The 23,374-nt window shown below is 36.6% G+C and overlaps 1 protein-coding gene across 2 annotated transcripts; it reads left to right on the top strand.

Moving 5' to 3' along the window:
• Positions 1 to 71: 71 nt before the first annotated feature.
• LOC111050001 lies at positions 72 to 22,583 on the top strand (the record flags this gene model as incomplete). Of its 2 annotated transcripts, XM_039440030.1 has the most annotated exon segments (6): positions 72 to 284; positions 17,580 to 17,730; positions 19,909 to 19,971; positions 20,637 to 20,822; positions 21,377 to 21,565; positions 22,392 to 22,583. In XM_039440030.1, coding segments are annotated over 6 exon segments (784 nt in total), but the record flags the coding sequence as incomplete, so codon positions are not given.
• Between the last annotated feature and the right edge of the window lie 791 nt (positions 22,584 to 23,374).

The raw sequence follows: 23,374 nt of genomic DNA on the forward strand, positions 1-23,374 counted from the left end.
TGAGTTTCTTAATCATCAACGTCTCAAACAATAATTAAAGTAGTGTTATACTATTTGACGGACATCAAATCACATCAAATAATCCAATATCCCTATTCACTGAACCGTCATTATTATGAGTAAGACTTATCAGCCATGGCCCACATACACGAGAAATTCAACAGAAAGTTCACATTTCAAAAGAAAAAAATTGAGGAGCATCCATGCTCATTTACAGCCCAATAATACTTAATTGAATGAGACTTGATTGACAAATTTTTGTATTCTGTATAGTTACTATAATGGTAAGTGAGAAAACTTTCAATCATTGGTTTCTTTATCATAGAATATTATAAGTCATTCAAAACAGGGATAGGTAACCGGAATAGGTACTCACACTGGATAATCATAGAATCCTTTGTATTGCTAGTTCAATGAATTGATGTACTACTTTCAGTTGTTCCTGTTTCAGAAGAGTTCCGAATTTTCATGTAACGGGCCTAGAAATCAAAATTTTGCAATCACTAGTGTGCCGTGCTATGAATTTGGAAAGTTAATTTGGAATTTAGAATTTAGAAGCACACACAATATAACTTAATAAAAGGGATGCTTGATAAACATACCTAGTACTAGAGAACGGGAAACCAGAAATGAAAAGAGAGACAACGAAATAGAGAGAAGATATCAACTATATTGTCACCTCTTACAGTTAAATTCAACAATTAATAAAACAAAATGAAATTACATCATGTAAACCAAGAAAAAATACTCAATTTAGAAGGTTATCTCTGATATAGATGATTCGGTAATAACCTATTCTGTCTGCTCTACATTGAAAACTTTTCAGATTGAATCATAAGAAGCTTGAAGGACTCTAATTTCAAAAGAAGAATTGAAAATTATCATAGATATTTCTCAGAAGTTAATCATAAATAACTATACATATGTTAAGAAAAGATCAACATAAAATTCAGGAAACTCTTAGTAATTTTAGAACACACTTGGAAACTATTAAAACACTATCAAAACATTATCAAATATTAATAATGCCCAATAATAACTATTCTGTATATTTATATCATGAAAGCTGCAAAGACAAATATTCCTCAAGTATCACATCACGGAATTTTATATATAGGAAGACTATTCAAAAATATGTGTTATCAAAACAAATTTAGAAAGGCTAGGGTCCTTGAAACTTCTATTCGATCCTTTACAACTTTGAGACATTTTAAAACATTAATTTATCAATAAGGGACCTTTAAACATTTCATATACTAATTCAACTTTCAGTAGTTTAGTGGATTATCAAATATACATTAAAGAAAACTGAAATTCCCAGCTGGATCCTTACAGAGAAAATATGGCCTCACATTTCAATGTAAAGATACAACCAAAAATCTATTACTCAAACCAAAATTAATAAAATTAGTAATCTATCCATTCCCAATAATATCTCAAAATTACGATTTAACAAAAGTCTAATCCCGCACGTTTTACACCCCTCCCTTTTTGAAAGTCTATAATTATTAAAACCCATTCTGTCGCATCCGGAGTTCCTGGGGACGTACATTTAATTTGGAAAAAAAGTTGTTACCTCATAGCTTCTTCAATTTGAATCTAGGCTCAATGATCGAGCTCTACAGGTCCAGATGGACAGGAGACAGCATACCCCAAGCTTCTAGGACTGCCATCGATTCAGAGGCGTCTCAGCGGCTTAAAGACACACGTTCATGAACCCATAAATTGATGGACTCGTACGTTGATCCAATACTTTGACCGCTGTTAGAATAAAAAAATAAACCAGGATAATACAAATTAACTTAACTTCAGTTATATAATAAAATCAACATTATTTAGGTGCTTCCTATATGAAGCTCAAATACAAAAATACTTTAAAATACAAATAGTCATTACTTTTATATCTTGATTTATTTGTAGTCAGGGTCATGCCCTATACACAAAGATATGAGTACCTAGTATTCCATAAGTTGATTGAATTACTTCATAATAAGGTCTTTCGAGTATTGTAGTTTGTTCAGTTAGTTCTCTTACATTAATTACATATATAGTGTAATTTAAAAAAAATAAATTGCATAATAGGTGTTTCCTTGAGAATCAAGAAAGCTTTTCATTAAATCAACAAACAAATGAAATCTATAACACAAAATACTGATAGAACTCATAATAATATACTATAGACATCAGTCAATTTGGATTCAAACAACAGTAATTGAAATTTAGGTTAATAGCTTCCTCTTCAAAAATAATTTAAAATCAAAAATTTCAATTTCTTCTAATAGGTACTCTACATTTCTACATATTACACTCAAATGTATCACAACAAATTTAACACTCTGATAGAAGCTTTCATCAATAATCATTTCCTTAATTATATTATAAAATATGACGTACCTTTAGTAGTGGTTAAAGGAGAAGAATCTCCATTGTGAGGTGACAATTTTTGATACTCTCTCTCTTCTTCACTTTTAAAAAAAACTTCTAAAACGCAAGCAAACTAAACATAGCTACTACAACAGAAGGTTGCAGAGCCAATAAAAGGGAAGACTAAAGCCGGCCGAAAGCCATAATAAATACCAAATCATTACATAAGTTCAAGTAAAGTCTAGAGACTACATCTGCAGTTCTGTTAGCAGCAATGGACAGACGCTGAATGAATGCACTTCGGTACGCTTGCCTGGTCTAGGAGCTGTGTGATCGTCCATACTAGATAGACCTAACCAACGTTAACTGTGATTGGGAGTTACTATTTTCTAGAAAAATTTCCACCAATAGAAAGGAACGTTACAACTACAATTAAAGATACATTCTCCCATCAAGTGACAGCTATTTTCTCTTGACAGCTATAAATTCCTTACCTTATAAGGTCCTGAACTCGACTGATACTCCAAGAAAATCGTTGATTTTCTTAGTATCATAACTTCTACACACACACTTACAGAGTCGACACTACACACCGCAGAAAAGCAGAGGTCATGAACTAAGCTGTTGCTCCAGGAAAACTGTAGTTTTTCTTAGTACTACAACTTCTACGCACACACTTACAGAGTCAACACAACACAACGCAGAAAAGCAAAACAGCAAAATCCATTTTCACAACAGGCTAACTTCTCAGGCTAATTCACATAATTCTCATCACTCACAATTGTAACAATAAATATTGTTACACTAGACAGTAGATTACCTTTTATCACAGAAGAAAGAAGAATTACAGTGTTCTCTCCTCCATGCCTTTATACAAATGCCGATAATGTTCATGGTATCCAATTATCTGTTTATTCAGGTATTATCAAGAAAGGATCACACTAACAGACTTCACAATACAATATTATGGAAAGTAATATGAATAATTTATATTATGAATGAGTTAATAGTTATTATGGAAAATATATCTTTTTTCTTCTTTGGCTACACCTTATCCCAATCATATGGGGTCGGCATTCCCCTCCTTCAGCCGTCTCCTCCACAAAATCCTGTCCATCTCCTCCCCGTGTCACCAACCCCTCTCCTGCAGATCAGCCTCCAATCTGTCTCTCCACCTCATCCTCGGCCATCCCCGCCTCCCCCTGGCACCCAGATCCAAATCCTGCACCCTCCGTCCCACATAATCCTCCTCACGTCTCTGCACATGTCCAAATCACCCCATCCTGGCCTTCTGCATGTTCCTATCCAATGGTCCCACCCCAACTGTACCTCTAATCACCTAATTACGAATCCTATCCCTTCTTGTGAACTCACACATCCATCTTAGCATTCTCATCTCAGCCACTTCCATTTTCTTCTCTTGCCTCTTTGAAACAGGCCAGGTTCCCGCACCATACAACATAGTTGGTCTCACTACCGATCTGTACACCTTACCCTTCATCTTACAATTCACTCTCTTATCACAGAGCACGCCACTCATAGTAGGGGTAAAGTGAGACTTCTGAAGAAAAGCTGAAGAAAAGCTGGCTCAAAGCTGGAGAAAAGCTGGCTCAAATCTGCCCCAAATCTGATTCTTGGTTCTAACCTTGCCCAATCCAATGTAATCTGATCTAACCTAACCTAGCCATACCCCTAATCTCACAATAAACCTCAAATGAAGATTTCCCACTTTTTTGGAAAAAAAAGCTAGATCCAGCTTTTTTTTATTTCTTGAATAACTAAGAAACCGTTAATTTTACAAAAAAATTACAAGAGTAACTTCTTCCAGTAAATCTAATAACGAATCCATTGACACCCCATTTGTCAAGATTGAACAAAAAATAAGGATCTCATGGGAAAACTAGATCCAGCTTTTTTTTATTTCTTGAATAACTAAGAAACCGTTAATTTTACAAAAAATCTACAAGAATAACTTTTTCCAGTAAATCTAATAACAAATCCATTGACACCCCATTTGTCAAGATTGCACAAAAAATAAGGATCTCATGGGAAAACTAGATCCAATTAACTAAGAAACCGTTAATTTTACAAAAAAAATTACAAGAATAACTTTTTCCAGTAAATCCATTCGTCAAGATTGAACAGAAAATAAGGAAAAATTAGATCCAATTTCTTGAATAACTAAGAATAATTTTTTTCAGTGAATCCATTATTTGTCAAGGGATCCTAACTCTGAAACTGAGCAACAAGCATTTTTATGTTGATACCCTTTCTTAAGCAAACCTCAGCACTAAACCCCCCCCCCCACAGGCGGGTTGGGGGGGGCTTGACCCTCTGCCTTTAACCAGCTAAGCTTGAACTACTAGAAAACTCACCTCAGGTTGTATTAAACATTTATTATAAAAATAGATCATGAGTGTTGATAAATTTGGTCAATATTTGTATGATAAAGATAATAATAGTGATATTAATGTTGATATCAAAAATTTGATTCAGAATTTTTTCCATTTTTTACAATGTATACCATTAGCTGCAACTTTCATACCAAACATCAATCTCAATAATGAAAAAGAATGGAAGTATATGACTGATCCAAACTTAATCCAACAATTCTCACTTTCTTCTGGAATCTCTTTTAAAGAATGGTATGAAAAAAATGTAATAAATATAGGTGAAAAATCTTAGGTTTAGGTGAGTACACCCAGAAAGAAATTGTAGATGTAGGTGAGTACACCCAGAAAAAAATGTAGGTTTGGTTACCCAGACCAAGAACATTATTCAACTTTAATGAAAAATCTAAGCTCATATAGATAGCACTATATCATCACAGTCAGTATTTTGCTTTGAAAGAAGCTGATAAATTGAATAATAATATAAAATGCTTTAAAATTAAATTTGAAGAAAATGGTTGAGATCAAGACAAGAACAATTCTACAAATCAATGGGATGATACTGAAGGTAAAATATTGATACATTTGTAGATAATACTTTTGATTTGAATATTGTCTAGTTCTTTGTTATTTTATAGAAGATTTATAATACTCTTTTTACTGTTCCACTCAGTGGTGTATATTCAAACTCATTATCATAGAGGATTAAACAGTAGGCACTGGTTTTTTCTGAGAAATTATTTGTTGTTTCCAATGTCAACTTTATGTCTATTGCACCAGATTTCAATAGTTCATTTTGCTTACTACAGTCTATAAAAACCAATGGTGCATATTCATCGAATGTTTTATAATCAATTGCTGTTATTGCTGTTGTGTTTTATAATCGATGTACTGCTGTTATAAGGATAGTATTCATTTTGGAATTCAGAGAACATGTGATACAATAAATGTTTATTGCCAACAATATTTTCATAGGGGAATGATTGAGCATTTAAATAGAGATTAACATTGTTCAGATTACAGAAATCGAAATGTGACCTGTTAGCAGTTATAACATTTTTCCTATTCTTTTGTAATCCAAGAATAATGAATCTAGGTTTCAATATGTTTGAAGTTGTCTTAACTGTCCATTGAAGATTAGTAGTTTCAGGTAATTGTGGAAATTCATGCAATTTCCATGACCTGAATGGAATGGTAATTGGTGAAACTACACTATGTGTTAAACTCAGCAGATCAAGATGAACAGTGTCAGAAGCATGTATGTAGGGTACTTTCCATTGTAGTTTTGTAATATCAATTTTCACCGATTTTGCTGTCTCTGATTCAATACAATTTAAGTCTGATGATGATCTTAATAGAACAATTTCCTGACGAACATTTAATAGAACTTTTCTATAGTCTTCCATTACACCTAACCACATATCCAAAGGAATGCAAAAGCAGAATTTATCTAAACTTTTCCATCCAGTCAACTTCCATCCTGCATTCTCCATAATTTTTTCATTGAGTTTTGATTGACGTAGATAGTTTTTCATGGTTGTTGTCAATCCTACATTATGTGTGCGATCAACTTCAACCCCTCCCAATTCATATCTGATTTTATCAAATAGGTATGCAACTCCATTATTGATAAGTAAAAAGTCCTTGGTTTCAACATCATTCTTATCTTTCACTTTGATTTCGCCTTCAATTATGAGAAAACTTCTACTTGGAAGTGTATAAATATCTTCTTGTTTTAAACTAATTCGAATTTCATCATTGTAATTAAATGTCTGTTGAATATATGGTGTGTGAGTGATATACTCATATTTGGTAATACTCTCATCAAGATATACACTCTGATCAACAAGTAATATATCTGACTTGACTTCTTTCTTATACATTTTTATTATATATTTTTTCTTCTCAATACAACCTGAGGTGAGTTTTCAAGTAGTTCAAGCTTAGCTGGTTAAAGGCAGAGGGTCAAGCCCCCCCAAACCCCCTGTGGGGGGGGTTTAGTGCTGAGGTTTGCTTAAGAAAGGGTATCAACATAAAAATGCTTGTTGCTCAGTTTCAGAGTTAGGATCCCTTGACAAATAATGGATTTACTGAAAAAAATTATTCTTAGTTATTCAAGAAATTGGATCTAATTTTTCCTTATTTTCTGTACAATCTTGACGAATGGATTTACTGGAAAAAGTTATTCTTGTAATTTTTTTTGTAAAATTGACGGTTTCTTAGTTATTGGATCTAGTTTTCCCATGAGATCCTTATTTTTTGTTCAATCTTGACAAATGGGGTGTCAATGGATTCGTTATTAGATTTACTGGAAAAAGTTACTCTTGTAATTTTTTTGTAAAATTAACGGTTTCTTAGTTATTCAAGAAATAAAAAAAAGCTGGATCTAGTTTTTTTTTTCCAAAAAAGTGGGAAATCTTCATTTGAGGTTTATTGTGAGATTAGGGGTATGGCTAGGTTAGGTTAGATCAGATTACATTGGATTGGGCAAGGTTAGAACCAAGAATCAGATTTGGGGCAGATTTGAGCCAGCTTTTCTCCAGCTTTGAGCCAGCTTTTCTTCAGCTTTTCTTCAGCTTTTCTTCAGAAGTCTCACTTTACCCCGACTACCTACTCATTATTCTCCAGTTAAACCATCCACGATTCAGTCTAGGCTGAATTTCCGTATCCAGCCCACCGTCCCTTTGCAAACTTGAACCCATGTCCATGAAGTTCACAGATGATTAAAGTTGGCTTCTATCTAGTTCTAGTCAGTTCGTCATCGTTCCTCAATGCCATGTATTCTGTCTTCGTCTGGCTAATTCTCATGCCTCATTCCTCAAGCGCTTTCCTCCAGCCCTCCAATCTCCCTTCCAGCTGGTTTCTAGTCTCTTCACAGAGCTCAATGTCATCCGCAAAAAGCATGGACCATGAGGCCTATTAGCCTCAGACCCTATGACATCAATAATTACGTCAAACAAGTATGGACTGAGAGCAGAGTTGGAAAGTTCAAACAACACAGTTGTGCGTGTGGCCGCTCTCGTTACGATTGATAAATGAATGTTTTCTAGTATGTTTCTCGGTTTGATTGTGTGGTAAAAGTAAACGGAATACCCGGACTAAAGTTTTCTAGTCACAAGAACAGTTAGAATTGTCTTTAAGTGTCATTCCATTGAATATTTATGTGAGAATTACTAGGTTAGGATCAAAGCCGAAGCAGAAGATCTACTCAAATTGCGAAGTGCGGGGAAGAGGTGAAACGCCGGCCGGTGAAGTGATAAGTACGACGCTATTACTCTCCCAACTGTATAGATATGGAATAGTGCAAGGCCAAATTGATATCTGCAGGATTTTGATAGCCGGTGCTGTACTGAATAAAATAAATAAATATTTGAGATAGAATAAAATAAACTAATTACAGTTTAAAATCAATATTGTTCGCTTCTCATAACTACAATAGGAATTGAGAATGGCTCTGGATCTCAAGACTATGAAAAAGATGCTGGAAAGGCTGAAATCTGAAATAAATGAGAACACTAAGATAACTATCAAAGAAAAAATATCTGCTCTCAATTTGATATCTATTATAGCTGAGCAAGATAGAAAAATTGAGGAGTTGGGAAAATAAAATGAAAGATTAAAACAAGAGCTGCAGAAGCAAAGTAGTCTGATTGATAATATGAAAAGAGGAAGCAATCTTATATTCTACGGAGTTAAAGAACCCAATGGAGAAGCTAGAGAGCAGGTTATGCATAAAGTTTTAGATGTATGCAACCAGGTGTTAGCAGTAGAACTCAAATCAAGCGACATAAATTTTGTTAGAAGGCTAGGCAGAAAAGGAAATAATAAAACACGTCCTATTATTTTGTCCCTGGTTTTGGAAATTAAGAAGAATAGAATTTTGGCAAACTGCGGCAAGTTAAAGAACTCAACAGTTTTTGTTGCTCGAGACTTGGAAAAGGAATCGAGAGAAAAACAAAAGGAGCTCAATGAAGTTCGTAGGCGGCTAAAAGAAAAGCATATTGTTAAAATAAGAATGAATTCATTAGAGATCGATGGTAGAGTTTGGAGCTATGGAGACGTTAAGCGTGAGTTTATGGAGTTTGAGGAAGATTGTCCATTGGAAGCAAACCGGGAAAAGAGGAAGGGAGATGACTTACCAAGACAAATAAGGAAAATCAACGCCTCACAATCAGCAGGTAATTCATCCATCACACAGTTTTTTCGTGCCCAAAACGATACCAGCTGCAATAATTAATAGCTGCTCTCCGAATAAAGTGAATGGACCAGGGTCTAGCACAACTTATAATAATGTATCATCCCTGAATATTGTTGCTTTCAATGTAGCTGGAATTGCAAACAAATTGAGTAATGTTGAATATATTGATTTCATAAAAAAATATGATGTATTTCTACTGTTTGAGACATTTGTTGAGGATGAGAACATTCTGTTGAGACTCAAGATAGTGTTCGAGGAATATGAATTGGTGTGGACTCCTGCAACTAGAGCTGCAAGCCGCGGTCGCGCAAGTGAGGGAACAATATGGAATTAGAAAAGGAAAGAATCACGAGAAAATACTCAACTATAAAACTATTTTCAACTGTAATCTCATCAAACTACACGTCGACTCGTAGAACCTCCTCATCGTCCCAGCTTACCTCAACTGTAATAGATGGCAGAATGACTTTGCCAGGCTTGAGGATTTGTTGATTGAAATTGAAAATTCCAACTTCAGGGTGACCTGAATGGAAGGATCGGGAACAAGCAGACCATACCAGAGGATACAGTTACAAACTTGCTCTGCCCTCTCAATTGTGACAGAAATTCAAAGGATCACACAATCAATGCTAATGGAAGGGAATTATTAGCTATGTTTGCTGATTTTGGTCTCGTTATTTTGAACGGTCGCACAGCAGAGGACGCATGTGGAGAATATACGTTTATTGGAGCACAGGGCTCTTCAGTCATTGATTTGTGCGCTCCCTCAATTGAGGCTCTTCCTCTTATTAAATCGTTCGAGGTGACTCCGCAAATATTCTCAGACCACCTGCTGATATCTGCCGAGGTTCTTTTACCTGGAAAATCTGAAACTTCTGAGATCTGTGAAATGCTGATACGAAGAAAGCTGCAATGGAAGCCAAGAGATAGGTTGAAGTATCAGCAAGAACTTGATTTGAGAATAAGACAACGTCAGCACTGGAAGAACTCTGAGGATGATCTGAAATATATGATATCATTAATTCATGATTTTGCTCCTGTCAGTCAATTGGATAGCCACTCAAAGTGCGAGGGAAAACAGATATGGTATGATATTGAGTGTGAGAGAAAAAGGAAAGAATCATCTCGTCTCTTGAAACTATTCAGGAGAACAAATTCAGAATCAGTCCTAGAAATGTACATGGAGAGGAATAAGGAATACAAGGAATTATGTGTCGAAAAAGAAGAAAGTATTGGTGTCAATTGACAGGAAGTTTCAAGGAGGTGAAGGATTCTAGTCAGTTCTGGAAGCTTGTGCGGTGCTTTAGAAGGAAGAATTTCAGCACAGGCACGAGTATAACATTGAGAGACTGGGTATTACACTTCAACCAGCTACTGAATCCATGCATCCTGGCAGATGAAATATTGTACGCTGCTCCTTTCATCGTGAATGATATTCTGGATGCGCCGATTTCCCTGCAGGACCTCAAAAGTGTTCTCAGAAGAGCCAAGGAGAACAAAGCACCAGGGGAGGATCGAATTACATACGAGTTCATCAAGTATGCATCACCTGCTTTTTTGGAAAAATTGTTGGATGTGTTCAATGGTCTGTTTCAGTCTTCAGTCATGCCAGAGAGCTTTAGGGAGTCAATCAAATACCCTATCTTCAAAAAAGGGAATGACAATGGAGCAGAGAACTACAGAGGCATCTCTTTCTGCAACACAGTAGGCAAAGTTCTTGCTGGGATACTGTTGGATAAAATGGAGAAATGGATTAATTTCCACAACATTTTGCGGGAGTTTCAGGCTGGCTTCAGAAAACATTATTCAACGGTTGACAACATATTCAATCTGATGAGTATTGTGAATATCAAGCTCAGTGAGAAAGGGAAGAAAGTATATGCCTTTTTTGTTGATTTCTCTGCGGCATTCGATCGGATAGATAGGCATGCACTGTTCTATAAACTCGCGGAGATAGGTGTGTGGTGGAAGATGGTGAATGCATTGAGGCATTCGTATGATGGGTCAACATCGAGAGTGTGGGGCCAAGAGGGCTTGTCCGAAAAGTTTGAGACTGGCACAGGTGTTAAGCAGGGCTGTTTGTTGAGTCCCCTATTGTTCTCAATCTTTTTGAACGACTTGGAGGATTGCTTGGAGGGTGGAGTCAGTGTTGGTGGGGTCTGCATAAAGCTTTTGGCCTATGCGGATGATATTGTCCTTGTTGCCCCAGACAGAGTATTAATGAGAAGGATGATATCTAACCTAGAGGTGTATTGTGAAAGATGGAATCTTCAAGTTAATCTGAGTAAGTCGAAGATTATGATTTTCAGGAGAGGAGGCAGAACCAGCCGTCATGATGTATGGTGCTACAACAATGGGCCAATTTAAGTTGTAGGGAGTTATAAGTATCTGGGAGTGAACTTAACACCAAAACATTCACTGAATAATCATTTTAAAGAGAAAGCTTCTGTAGCAAAGATGACACTGAATATGTTCAACAGCCTTCTGAACCAGAAAAATATTCCATTCAAACCTAAGCTTGATGTATTTGAGGCAATGTCTAGATCCACAGTATGCTATGGAGCCCAAGTCTGGGGAGGAATAATGATAGATGAGGTCGAGAAAGTGCAACGCCTCTTCATTAAGAGGGTCTTCAACCTGCCAATGTGGGCCCCAGATTATTGTTTGCACCTGGAAACTGGACTAAAACCTCTGCTGGTTTATACATTGAGGCTGCATATCAAGTATATGCGTTGATGCCTAGAGCTTCTGGAACAAAGATACCCGCACATACTGCTGAAAAAAGTGATTGAGAAAAAAGTCTTTATGCATAATGATTGGAGCAATCTAGAGAGGGTGTATGGGGTCCCTGCTACAAGTCTCCTGATGAGCAATGTTCAAGCGATTCTGAACGGAGTTGACGATAAACTGCAGGAAAACTTCAGAGGAAGATTTATGATGAGCCAGAGGTGTTCAATCTACCCACAGCTTGAACGTTCCACCAACTATGCTCATCAGCAGTACGATTTCACGCTGGTCAAATGATTCCTGAAGGCAAGGACTGAGGTCATCCTGCTGAATGGGTACTCCTTCAATCGTGGTGTCAAGACGTGTTCCCTCTACAATTTGAAGGAAGACGAGGATGTGCCCCACTTCATCGCCAGATGCCCTGTTCTTGCTGAGATCCGGACGAGACACCTGCAGAAGAGTGTCCTGTCTGAATGGGAGTTGCGGGCTCACCTGAATGGACAGGACTGGCAGGCGGTGAGCCGGTACTGCAGGGAGGCATGGCAGTACAGATTCTTTCTGGTCCAGGAGTTCAATTTTTGATTGTTTTTGTTCAGGTTGTTGTCTTAGAACTTTTCACATATCTTTTTTTTCACATTTCTTTGGAGTCTGAACATGTAAATTCCATCTGCTCCTCCAGACGGCACTTTGCCATGGAGAAAAAATTCCTATGATAAAATGTTATAACTGATTTATTTTGTAATGTAATTATTGTGAAATTGAATAAAGGCCAATTTATTATTATTATTATCATTTCATTCATCACATGACAAGTGAGTGTTTATTGCAGTCAAAGTCGGCCTTTGGCAAGACTTTGGTGCATTACTAAACAGAAATGTTCAAAAATGATCTTACAATGGATGCTGTGCTGAGAACAACTGCTTTTTCCATGGCATATTTTGCACTTTTCGATATTCCCATCTGACAAAGATTTGCTGACACTTTCCTAGTTACAACTCCAACCGTGGAGATAATGACAGGAACAATTGTGACCTTTTCTTGCATCCAGACATCCTTGATCTCAGCAACCAAGGGAAGGTACTTGGAGACCTTTTCATTATAATACTGGTCCAAGTTGTGGCAGCATGGTATGCCAACATCTATTAGTGTTGTTTCCTTGGCTACCTTATCCATGAGGATGATATCTGGCCTATTATGAGCAACTGTTCTGTCTGTCAGCACCGACCGATCCCAATATAACTTATGTGTCTCATTCTCCAAGACTGGGGATGGCTTGTACAAGTAGTAGGGCAGCTTCTTATTGATGATTTGGTACTTCAGAGCAAGGTCCTGATGCAAGATCCCAGCTACTGCATTGTGGCGCTTTAAATAGTCAGTAGCTGCCAGTGATTGACATGCAGACATGATGTGCTGAATAGTCTCAGATGCCAAGCCACAACGTCTGCATGAATCATCATTTATAGTTATAGAATTACACTTACATTTACATTTATAGAATCATCATTTATAATGAAGGCAGCTTCATTATATGCCTTTGATAATTTTTTGTTGCGATTACTTGATCCTGAATTGCCACCAAGAATCCTTCCGTTTCAATAAACAGGTCCCTGTGCCAAAGCCATGCATTGGAAGCCTCCTCATCAACTCCAGGCTGAGATAAGGCAAATGCATGTCTTCCATGAAGCTGCTTCGACTTCCATTGCTCCAGGATCTCACTCTCATGCTGTCTGTTGGTTTTAAAGTCCGCAGTAGGCAGCTCAGAAAGATTAAGTGGAGTGTACCCTTTATCAGCTTTTCTCACCACTTCATACAAGCCACCCTCCTTCTCCATGAAGTATGTCTTCATGCTTCCGATTTGTCTCTCACAAGCCCATTTTATATCAATGAGCCCGCGCCCGCCTTTCTTTCTTGGCAATATGAGCCTCTCCATACAGGCCTTGGGGTGATGAGCTCTGAACTTAGTGAGGAGCACTCTTGTTGATCTCATAAGATCTTCCAAATCAGTTGCAGTCCAACAAACAACACCGAATGAGTAAGTCAGCACAGGTATTGCATAAGTGTTGATGGCCTTGAACATATTATTGCCATTTAGCTGAGTCTTCAAAAGTCTCCTCAGTCTGGTCAGGTATGTATCTTTCATTTTCCGCTTGACATTCTTCTGGTCTATTTGTCTAGCCTGGCAAAAGCCCAAGTACTTGTAGACATCACTTGGCCCCATCGCTGCAAAAGCACTCTCCAGGTCCTCATCAACCATTTGTGCCACGACTTGACCTCTCACAACACTGAGTGTCTTACACTTCTCCAGACCAAATGCCATGCAGATATCAGCAGAAAAGGTTCTAACCAGACCCAGCATTTCCTTCAGTTGATTTTCAGTACCTGCATAGAGCTTGATATCATCCATATACATCATGTGGGACAGTGGATGAATTTCTCTTGCTTCTCCCTTCAGCTTGAATCCATGTGTTGTGGAATTGAGTAATGCAGACAATGGGTTCAGAGCTAAACAAAACCACAATGGGCTCAAACTATCCCCTTGGAAAATACCTTGACAGACTGGTATAGTATTGGTCTGAATTTGTCCAGCATTACTTCTCATTTTCAGCACTGTCCCCCACATCGACATGAGATGCTTCAGCAGCATTATGACTGAGTTGTCAATTTTGTAAATATACAGGACTTCAATCAACCAGGAGTGAGGGACACTGTCAAAGGCTTTTCGGTAGTCAATATAAGCCATATGAATATGCCTTTTCTTTTTGACAGCTTGTCCCATTGCCACTGAGTCAATGGTCAAAACCTCCTTGCAGCCCAGCCCACCTTTCATACAGCCTTTCTGCTCATCAGCCAGCAGTCTCTCCCGACTCAAGTATGACTGCACTTGATCTGTTATACATGCAGTGAGAACCTTGTATAGTGTACATAGGCAAGTGATTGGCCTATATTGGGAAGGGTCATGAGTTCTATCATTTTTAGGAAGCAAGTATGTCACTCCTTTGGTGAGAAATTGTGGAACTCTGTTGGGACTCTCAAGAAATGAGGAAAAGTGACTTGCTATGAATTGATGGAAGATTGGAAGCCTTTTCAACCAAAAATTGTGGAGCTTGTCTGGTCCAGGCGCAGACCAGTTGCTGGTTTTTGAAATTGCGTTTTTAACTTCAGCTGTTCCAATCAATATTCTCGGCATTTGTTGAGCTCCAGCCACTCTATCTTTTTCATTCTGAATCCATAAAGCATTTTGATTATGATCCCTGCCACCCGCCCATATTATTATTATTATTATTATTATTATTATTATTATTATTATTATTATTATTATTATTATTATTATTATTATTATTATTATTATTATTATTATTATTATTATTATTATTATTATTATTATTATTATTATTATTATTATTATTATTATTATTATTATTATTATTATTATTATTATTATTATTATTATTAAGTATGGACTGAGCACGGAGCCCTGGTGCAGATGGACTTGCACCTGGAACTCATCAGTTCTTCCCACACTGGTTCTCACTTGTGTGATGGCTTCTCTGTACATTCCCCTCACCAGAAGAACATATTTCTCAGGGACTAACCTTTCCCTCATACTTCGCTACAGCTCCGGCCTGGGTACCCTATCATAGGCCTTCTCCAAGTCCACAAATGCCAAGTGCAGCTCAGATCGTGTCTCTCTTGCCTTCTCCACCAGCTGCCTAAGCGCAAATATCGCATCTGTGGTTCCTCTCCCAGGCATAAAGCCAAACTGCTCCTCACTAATCACCATCTTCTGTCTCAGTCTTCTCTCAATCACTCTTTCCCAAGCCTTCATTGTGTGAGACATCAGCTTCATACCCCTGTAAAATGACCAATATGCTGCTGCGCCATTTATCCAGCATTTCCTCCTGCTCCCACATCTTTGCCATGAGGTCTCACAATAACTGCACCCCTTCCCCTCCCAAACTTCTTCAGGCCTCTATTGGTATAGCATCCAATCCCACTGCCTTACCAAGCTTCAACGCTTGCAACGCCTCTGCAACCTCCTCTCTATCTATCTGATGCACAACATTCTCATTCACCTCTCCATCCTCAAATTTCTCCCGTGGATTCTCCTAATTGGGGAGTTTCTTGAAAAAACTCATCCATCTGCCTCTCATCCTCTCATGATCCTTCAAAACCACACCATTCTCATCCATCATATGTTTCATCAAAATGAAATCTTTTGCTGCTTCATCCTTTGCCTTGGCTATACCTATCAACCTCCACTCCCCCACACCTCCATGCATCAGTCCCTTGCCGCTGCTCTTTCAGCCTCTTTCTTTGCTTGAGTATATAACTCCTTGTCTCTTGTGCAACCAGAAACCACCCACTGCTTCATAGTTTCCTTTCTTCTCCTCACCACCGCTCTCACATCCTCATCCCACCACCATGCTTCCTTATTTTCTGGTGGTCTCTTACCTGAAGTCCTCCCTAGTATCTTTTCCCCTGCCTCCCTCACAACATCTGCATTCAATCTCCACCAATTCTGCACCCCATCTGGCCTTAACACACCCTTCAGTATCACCACTCTAAACCTCTCCCGCGTCTGACCATCCTCCAACTTCTACCACTTTATTCGACATTCTTTCTGAACGTAGCTGCACAACATAAACTGATGGTGATGGACTGGGAGATGACAAAGAGAGGAATATGAAAGCAGAATTTTCATATTCCTCTCCTTGACATCTGCCAGTCCATCACCATCAGTTTATGTTGTGCAGCTACATTTTCACCATTAACAACCATGATGTCCTTTATTTCCCACAGATAATCCCTCCGCCACAGTATTATGGGAAATATATGAAAATACTATAAAAATGCTATCAATGAAATATTGAAAGATTTTGTAGTGTAAAGGAGAGAAATGGATAGAATATTCTCAATGAATAAGAAGATGTGACAATTTCAAGTATATTTTATTGATATTATTCAACTTTTTGACAGATATAAAATTAGTTGAATACAATAGCATGAATGGTAATAAATACTATGGATATAAAATTCTTCGATTTCCACATTATGAAATAACATATCTTTCTTGAGGTGCGAACAGAACGAGTAAAGCCTCCATACACACATCGATTTTTGTTTGTATGATATTTTTCTATCCTTATAAATTCTATCAGATTGAACAATGCTTGACAAACATTGTCTGTATGAAATCATCTGTTTAATCTGATGGAATTTATAAGGACGGCAAAATCTATGTTTGTAAACTGGCTTAAGTCGCGTTGAAGATCGATGTGACTAAAAAACTGTACAATGATAAAGCTGCCTTTACACCGGAGTTGATAATACGGGTTATTAACAAAAAGTTATTAACTTGACTTAATCGTCGAAAATTTATCTTAACAAAAGTTAATAACTCGTGTTTTTAACAGGAAGTTCATTGTTGTTGAAGAAAATGTTATTTAAATATGTTAATGACTTTTGTTATTAACATCAAAATGTTGAAAACTTTTGTTATTAACATCAAAATGTTAAAGACTTTATTATTAACATCAAAATGTTGAAAACTTTTGTTATTAACATCAAAATTTTAAAACTTTTGTTATTAACTCCAGTGTATTATTATTCATTTCCATCCTTATGGCTTTTATCGGCAAAGAGATCCTTTTGGATGTTCTGTATTGCCATATTACCCAATGTCATTTCCCATCAACACTCAAGTTAATAGGTTGTATTCGGTTCTCTATGTTTTCTCACAACCGGTGTAAACCCAGCTTTAGAAATATTTGAGTCAGTGATATAGGTATAGAAGAAGAACGCTACCCAGCTGAAATCTTCATATCGACCTGACCGTTCTGTTTGTACTCCTAACAAGTTGTGATCTTGTGTGGAATCCCTAAACAACCACTCCATTTCAGATTGGACAAATTTTAAAACTATTCCGAAAATTATTATGTATGTTCGTCATCCTTCTAATGACGTCACATCATGTCCTTCCGTCTCCTCTCATCACCAACTCAACTCTCCACAAACGACAAACTCCATTGGACGAATCTGAGAACTCACACAGTAAGTATACTAACAATTATTACTCTCCTCTTATTCAACTCTCATATAATCTATTATTATGAGAATATGTTTTTCGCACTGTTATTCTCATATTGTAGTTTGTTGGCAGAGTGGGCATTATTGCATTGTTGGCAAAGCTTCATTACATTATCAAATAATAATGATGTTATTTTATTTTACTACTTTCCTTGCCCTATTACCATAGGTAAGGAAAGTACCTATTGCTTTTCGAAAAAAATTAGGGTTCCCCAATTTCCAAATTTCTATACTTTTCAAGGTCAAAATAGTGGTTTTTAGGGTATTGGTCTGTGTGTGTGTGTGTGTGTGTGTGTGTGTGTGTGTGTGTGTGTGTGTGTGTGTGTGGTGTGTGGTGTGTGTGTGTGTGTGTGTGTGTGTGTGTGTGTGTGTGTGTGTGTGTGTGTGTGTGTGTGTGTGTGTGTGTGTGTGTGTGTGTGTGTGTGTGTGTGTATGTATGTGTGTGTGTGTGTGTGTGTGTGTGTGTGTGTGTGTGGTGTGTGTGTGTGTGTGTGTGTGTGTGTGGGTGTGTGTGTGTCTCACCATCTCTAATGTGCGAGATAAATTACTTTTAACATGAAGAGGAGAAACCCAATTCTCCCTCCACAGTTTGTAGCATATTCACAGACAGACATCCTGCGCACAATTGGATGCGTTGTGTCATTTCGCTTCAGGTTCTTGTGATGAACACATCTCCGTAACATACACAAACATAAATCACTTTGGAACATTGCCAGTGGAGGGGAGCGAAGCGTTACAAAGCTCTCTCACACAGACACAAAAGAAGGAGAATGCTGCTAGGTAGTGGGAGAGATTAGTGGAGGATAGAGCATCGGACCTCTCCGTCTTTGAGAAAGAGCCGTGTTAAAAGAAATTTATCTCGCACATTACATACACCACATATATACCATCTTATCTCCCAACTAACATTAGAATATGACGATCCGACACGAACAATTTCGATCAAATGCAATTCATGATGGCGGCTAAAATGGCGAAAATGTTGTTTAAAAAAAGGTTTTTTGCTATTTTCTCGAAAACGGCTCCAACGATTTTGATCAGATTCATACCTAGAATAGTCATTAAAAAGCTCTATCAACTACCACAAGCCCCATATCTGTAAAATCTTTAGGAGCTCCTCATGATCTATGCAAAGTTCGATTTTAGATTCCCAATAATCAGGCTTTAGATACAATTTAAACCAGAAATTTCAAGTGGAAAAGATCAAGCATGAAAATCTCTACAATCAATGTTCAGTAACATTTTCATCTAAAATTGAAAATGAGCTCGAAATTTGAGAGAATGTGAAATTGCAAACTGTTGGCAACTCTTGATTCCATTTAATCATTCACGATGAAGAGATAGCAGACCTTGTGTGTATCCAGCGTTATTGTCCTGTCACCAGATCTTCAAATAGTAGACTTGAGATGCGCGTGAACACTAGCGTCAGGTGATGAATTTTCATAACGGCAAGGAAAGTTGTGTCAGTGCGCCACACCAGATTTTTATTTTATTCATAGGTTTCAGTTATTCAACACATGGATCTTAATAGAAAGAATAAATCGTGCAATTATCCTTGGAACAGGAAAAAACCGTTACTCACCGCATGCGCGATACGTTGCTGACTGAGACCGAGAGTGGTTTGTATTATATTAAGCGAGCAATTTGTGTATATTTACATCTGGTTAGATATGTTCAACGGATCTCCAAAACGGCTCTAACGATTTTCACGAAATTAGCAACATAGTAGATTTATGATATAAAAATTCGATTGCACTAGGTCTCATCCTTGGGAAAACTTAAAAGGATAATTCATCCTTGGCTGAAACAGCTGAAACTTTCGTCGTCTGTGGATAGTAAAAAGTGAGCGAGTGAGTCTGTGGAAAATCAAAATATCGCATCCCCGAAATTCATAAGCTGACGTATAGCCAGCTGTAAAATATAAACACGATCATTAATTTCAGAAAATTGTGTTTATCAATAAATAAAAGTAGCGAGTGAAGCTCGGTGCCCCAATATTTATAATAATGAGTAAGAAAGATGAAATTTGGCATTTATAATATTATTCATCATTCAAGTTAATATTTGAGTTTCTCGATTACATATACTAGAGTGTATTGATTATGTTGTCATAAAATGTGTATGCTCTCTCTTGTTATATAGATGTATTCACAGTGGACGATCCAAACGAAATGGGGAATAATAAAATCAGACATAAAAGACAAGGTAATGTGAGACAAGGTATAATTATATTTCTGCATCAAAGATTGTCATAGCAATATATATTTACATATTATCATAGAAGAACGATGAGCTAATAAAATTATTTTAGAATTTTTTCATTTTCACAACTTTAATAGTAATAGAGTACTATTTGTAGAATGGAAAAATAGTAACATAATAGATCATATTAATACAGTGATAGCATATTAATGCAGATTATTATACATTTCTAAGGGTAATAATGAGGGAGAAAAACTTACAGTTTATCTTTTGACTACTAGCCTCTACTATACGTTACTGGCCTCATTAATGATTATCGTTGAGTTTCTCAGAAATACCTATACGATGCTCCAAGTTCTGCAGACGAGACATGCTGAGAGGTGCCTACTTTTGACTATTAACACTGTATAGTGGAGGGTTTCATAGCAGCAGAGATGACAGGAATAATGTAGTTATCTTCACTCTATGATGACAGTGAGAGTGGTGTAGTGCGGGTTGCATAGACAGACCTTAGTAGGCTCGATGTTAAGTTAGTATGTTCTCATTCTCAATTTTTAATTCCCTCATTCAGTTATTCTATTCTTCATATTCTATATTGATTCCTTTATACAATTATTGTTCTATTCTCAATTGAAATTTGGTTTATTTGATTTGATTCCGCCTTGTAGAATGCCAGGGCAGTTCCGAATGTGACGATGACCAATGGTGCTACGACAACTGGTGTGACTATCCATGTCCCAGACTCCAATGTGAAACCGTTCATCCAGATGGCCGTTGTATGGTGAGGGACCACCAACCTGTGTGTGTAACGGCCGAAGGCTTGACTGAGCAGGAACTGTCAAGGCAGAATAGAGGTGAGTAGCTGTGCTCATTCAGTTCCAAATTAATGTTCAGGATGGGAATTTAATAGAATATAATATATGATCAAATAGCTTTGGAAATAGCAGTAAAACCTTGATTTTTGTACGTACGGTATTTGACGTTTTATTGTTCTCCATTTGATTGAACAGATGATGCCAAACATGTTATGTTTAATCTGATAGAACTCATAAGGACGGCATAAATTGAAATAAATTGAAAAATCTGTTAGAAGGCATCTGTTATGGAAAGGTTCTCTTCATACAAAAAATAGTTCGATAACTTATTCAGAAGGTATAGATGGCTTGACATGGATGAGATCCATGAAAAATCAATTCTTAAAAGGAATAATACTATTTTTTCATTTCAAATGCTATCGAATTTTTTATTCGGTAGAACGGAAATTTAGTACTCATGACAGTTACATAGATTAACACTCATCAAATATTTGATATCAAACTTTGATCTGATTTGATTTTGCCTATTAGAATGCCAGGGCAGTTTCTAATTTCGTTAGATTTATTTAATTTCATTTGATTTTTCCTTGTAGAATGCCAAGGCGGCTTCCAATGTGCCGATGACCAATGGTGCTATGACAACAAATGTGAATATCCGTGTCCCAGACTTGACTGCGAGAGCCTTCATCCACCAGATGGTCGTTGTATAGTGAGGGACCACCAACCTGTGTGTGTAACGGCCGAGGGCTTGACTGAGCAGGAACTGTTAAGGCAGAATGGAGGTAAGTAGCTGTACTCATTTAATTCCAAATTAATGTTCTGAATGGAATTTAAGAGAATATAAGATATAATCAAATGCACCTGATGTGCATTTGTGTTTGTCAAGCTCCGTTTAATCTAAATAGAATCTATAGGGACGGGAAAAAATCTATTTGGATTGAGTTATTAACAATATGTTCCATTTCATTTCATTTATTCATAGACAATAGATACAATGCAGGTAAAAACAACAGGCATTCGCCCAAAACTGCTTTAAACCTTAATTTGGAATACACAGTCTAGAGGTTATGTAAATGATAACATAATTCACACACTATTTTGAGTATAAAAAATGTATGTACTGCAATAATTTTGAATTTATCAGATTAATTAATTTTAGAATACGAATCCAAACAAAAATAACTTTATAACTTGATAATACAATATAGAATAAATAATTAATAATAATATAACTTGAAAATAATGTTAATAACTTAATCATAATAGATTCTATTAGATTGAATGGAACTTGACAAACACATACATAAGTCTCATATGTATGTTCATCATGTGTATGATAAGTTATTTTTAATCTAATAGAATCTATAAGGATTAAGTTATTAACATTTTGTTATAGCTTTGGTATATAAGTAGCTTAAGATTTCATAGATTGATGCTTTTGCAGCACACAACAGTTTTGCTGGCAACGCATATAAGGTTGTGATGAGAGAAATGTTCATATCTTATGTTCATTTTTTGATTAAGTATTTCAATGATGGTTTTCCTTTAAAATTGTATGGTTCTATAGCAGTAAATAATCTTAATTATTATTTGAAATGACATTTCCAGGTTGCGCATTCAGCTCGGACTGTGGTGCCAATGAGTGGTGTCATAACGACAAGTGTGAAGACCCCTGTCTGAAAATGAATTGTGGCGCAATTTATGACGATGGAAAATGTTCCGTGGAAAACCATCAACCAGTCTGCAAACCCAGTGATGAGTTCATTAACCTCGATGAATTGGGTTTAAATAGGGGAAAAGGTACGTGTCAAGCTTCAAAAGTTAAACTTACAATAGTTTTTAAACATATTTTTCATATCACCAAGACATCACACTCATAGATACCCTCATACTCATTATCATAAACACCATCATACTTATGAGTCTAATATCATACTCATATCATACACACCATCACACTCATACTCTCATACTCATAACATACACACCTCCATAGGTAATCATACTCTTATACTCATATCATATACATCATCATAGTCTTACACCCATATCATTCCATCATAAGACTCATAGTGTGCCGTCTTTTTGAAGAAAATAAAAAGATTTTTTGGAATAAAAATTGGCATTTTGGAGTAGACCTACACATCTGGAAAATATTATTTATTCTTTCTATTCTTACAATAAATACATTAGAGAAATGATGGGGAGAGGAAAAAAGGTAACCTTGTGCTATTTCTCTTCCAAATTTAGATAATGATACCTAAGCCAATACTTCATTCATGTAGGTGACTGGGCTAGAGTCAAGTAAACTAAAATGAATCTTCGCTATATCTGATTTAGAGAATCCTCTACTAATCTAACATTACATTTTAATAAAATCATCAAGAAATAAGCTCTATCATCCTGAACACAATAAATCATCAAACATTCAAACATTATAAACTATACCAATGATTGCAATTTACTTTCTTGAAATTCATCATAATAATCGTTTCGGGACACATTACTATCCTTAATTAACACAGCATACGTCACAAAACCAAACGAAGTCAGTCACAAATCAAAATAACAAAAAAAAAACAATTATTCAA

The sequence above is a fragment of the Nilaparvata lugens genome, chromosome 13, assembly GCF_014356525.2.
Source record: "Nilaparvata lugens isolate BPH chromosome 13, ASM1435652v1, whole genome shotgun sequence".
Lineage (NCBI taxonomy): Eukaryota > Metazoa > Arthropoda > Insecta > Hemiptera > Delphacidae > Nilaparvata > Nilaparvata lugens.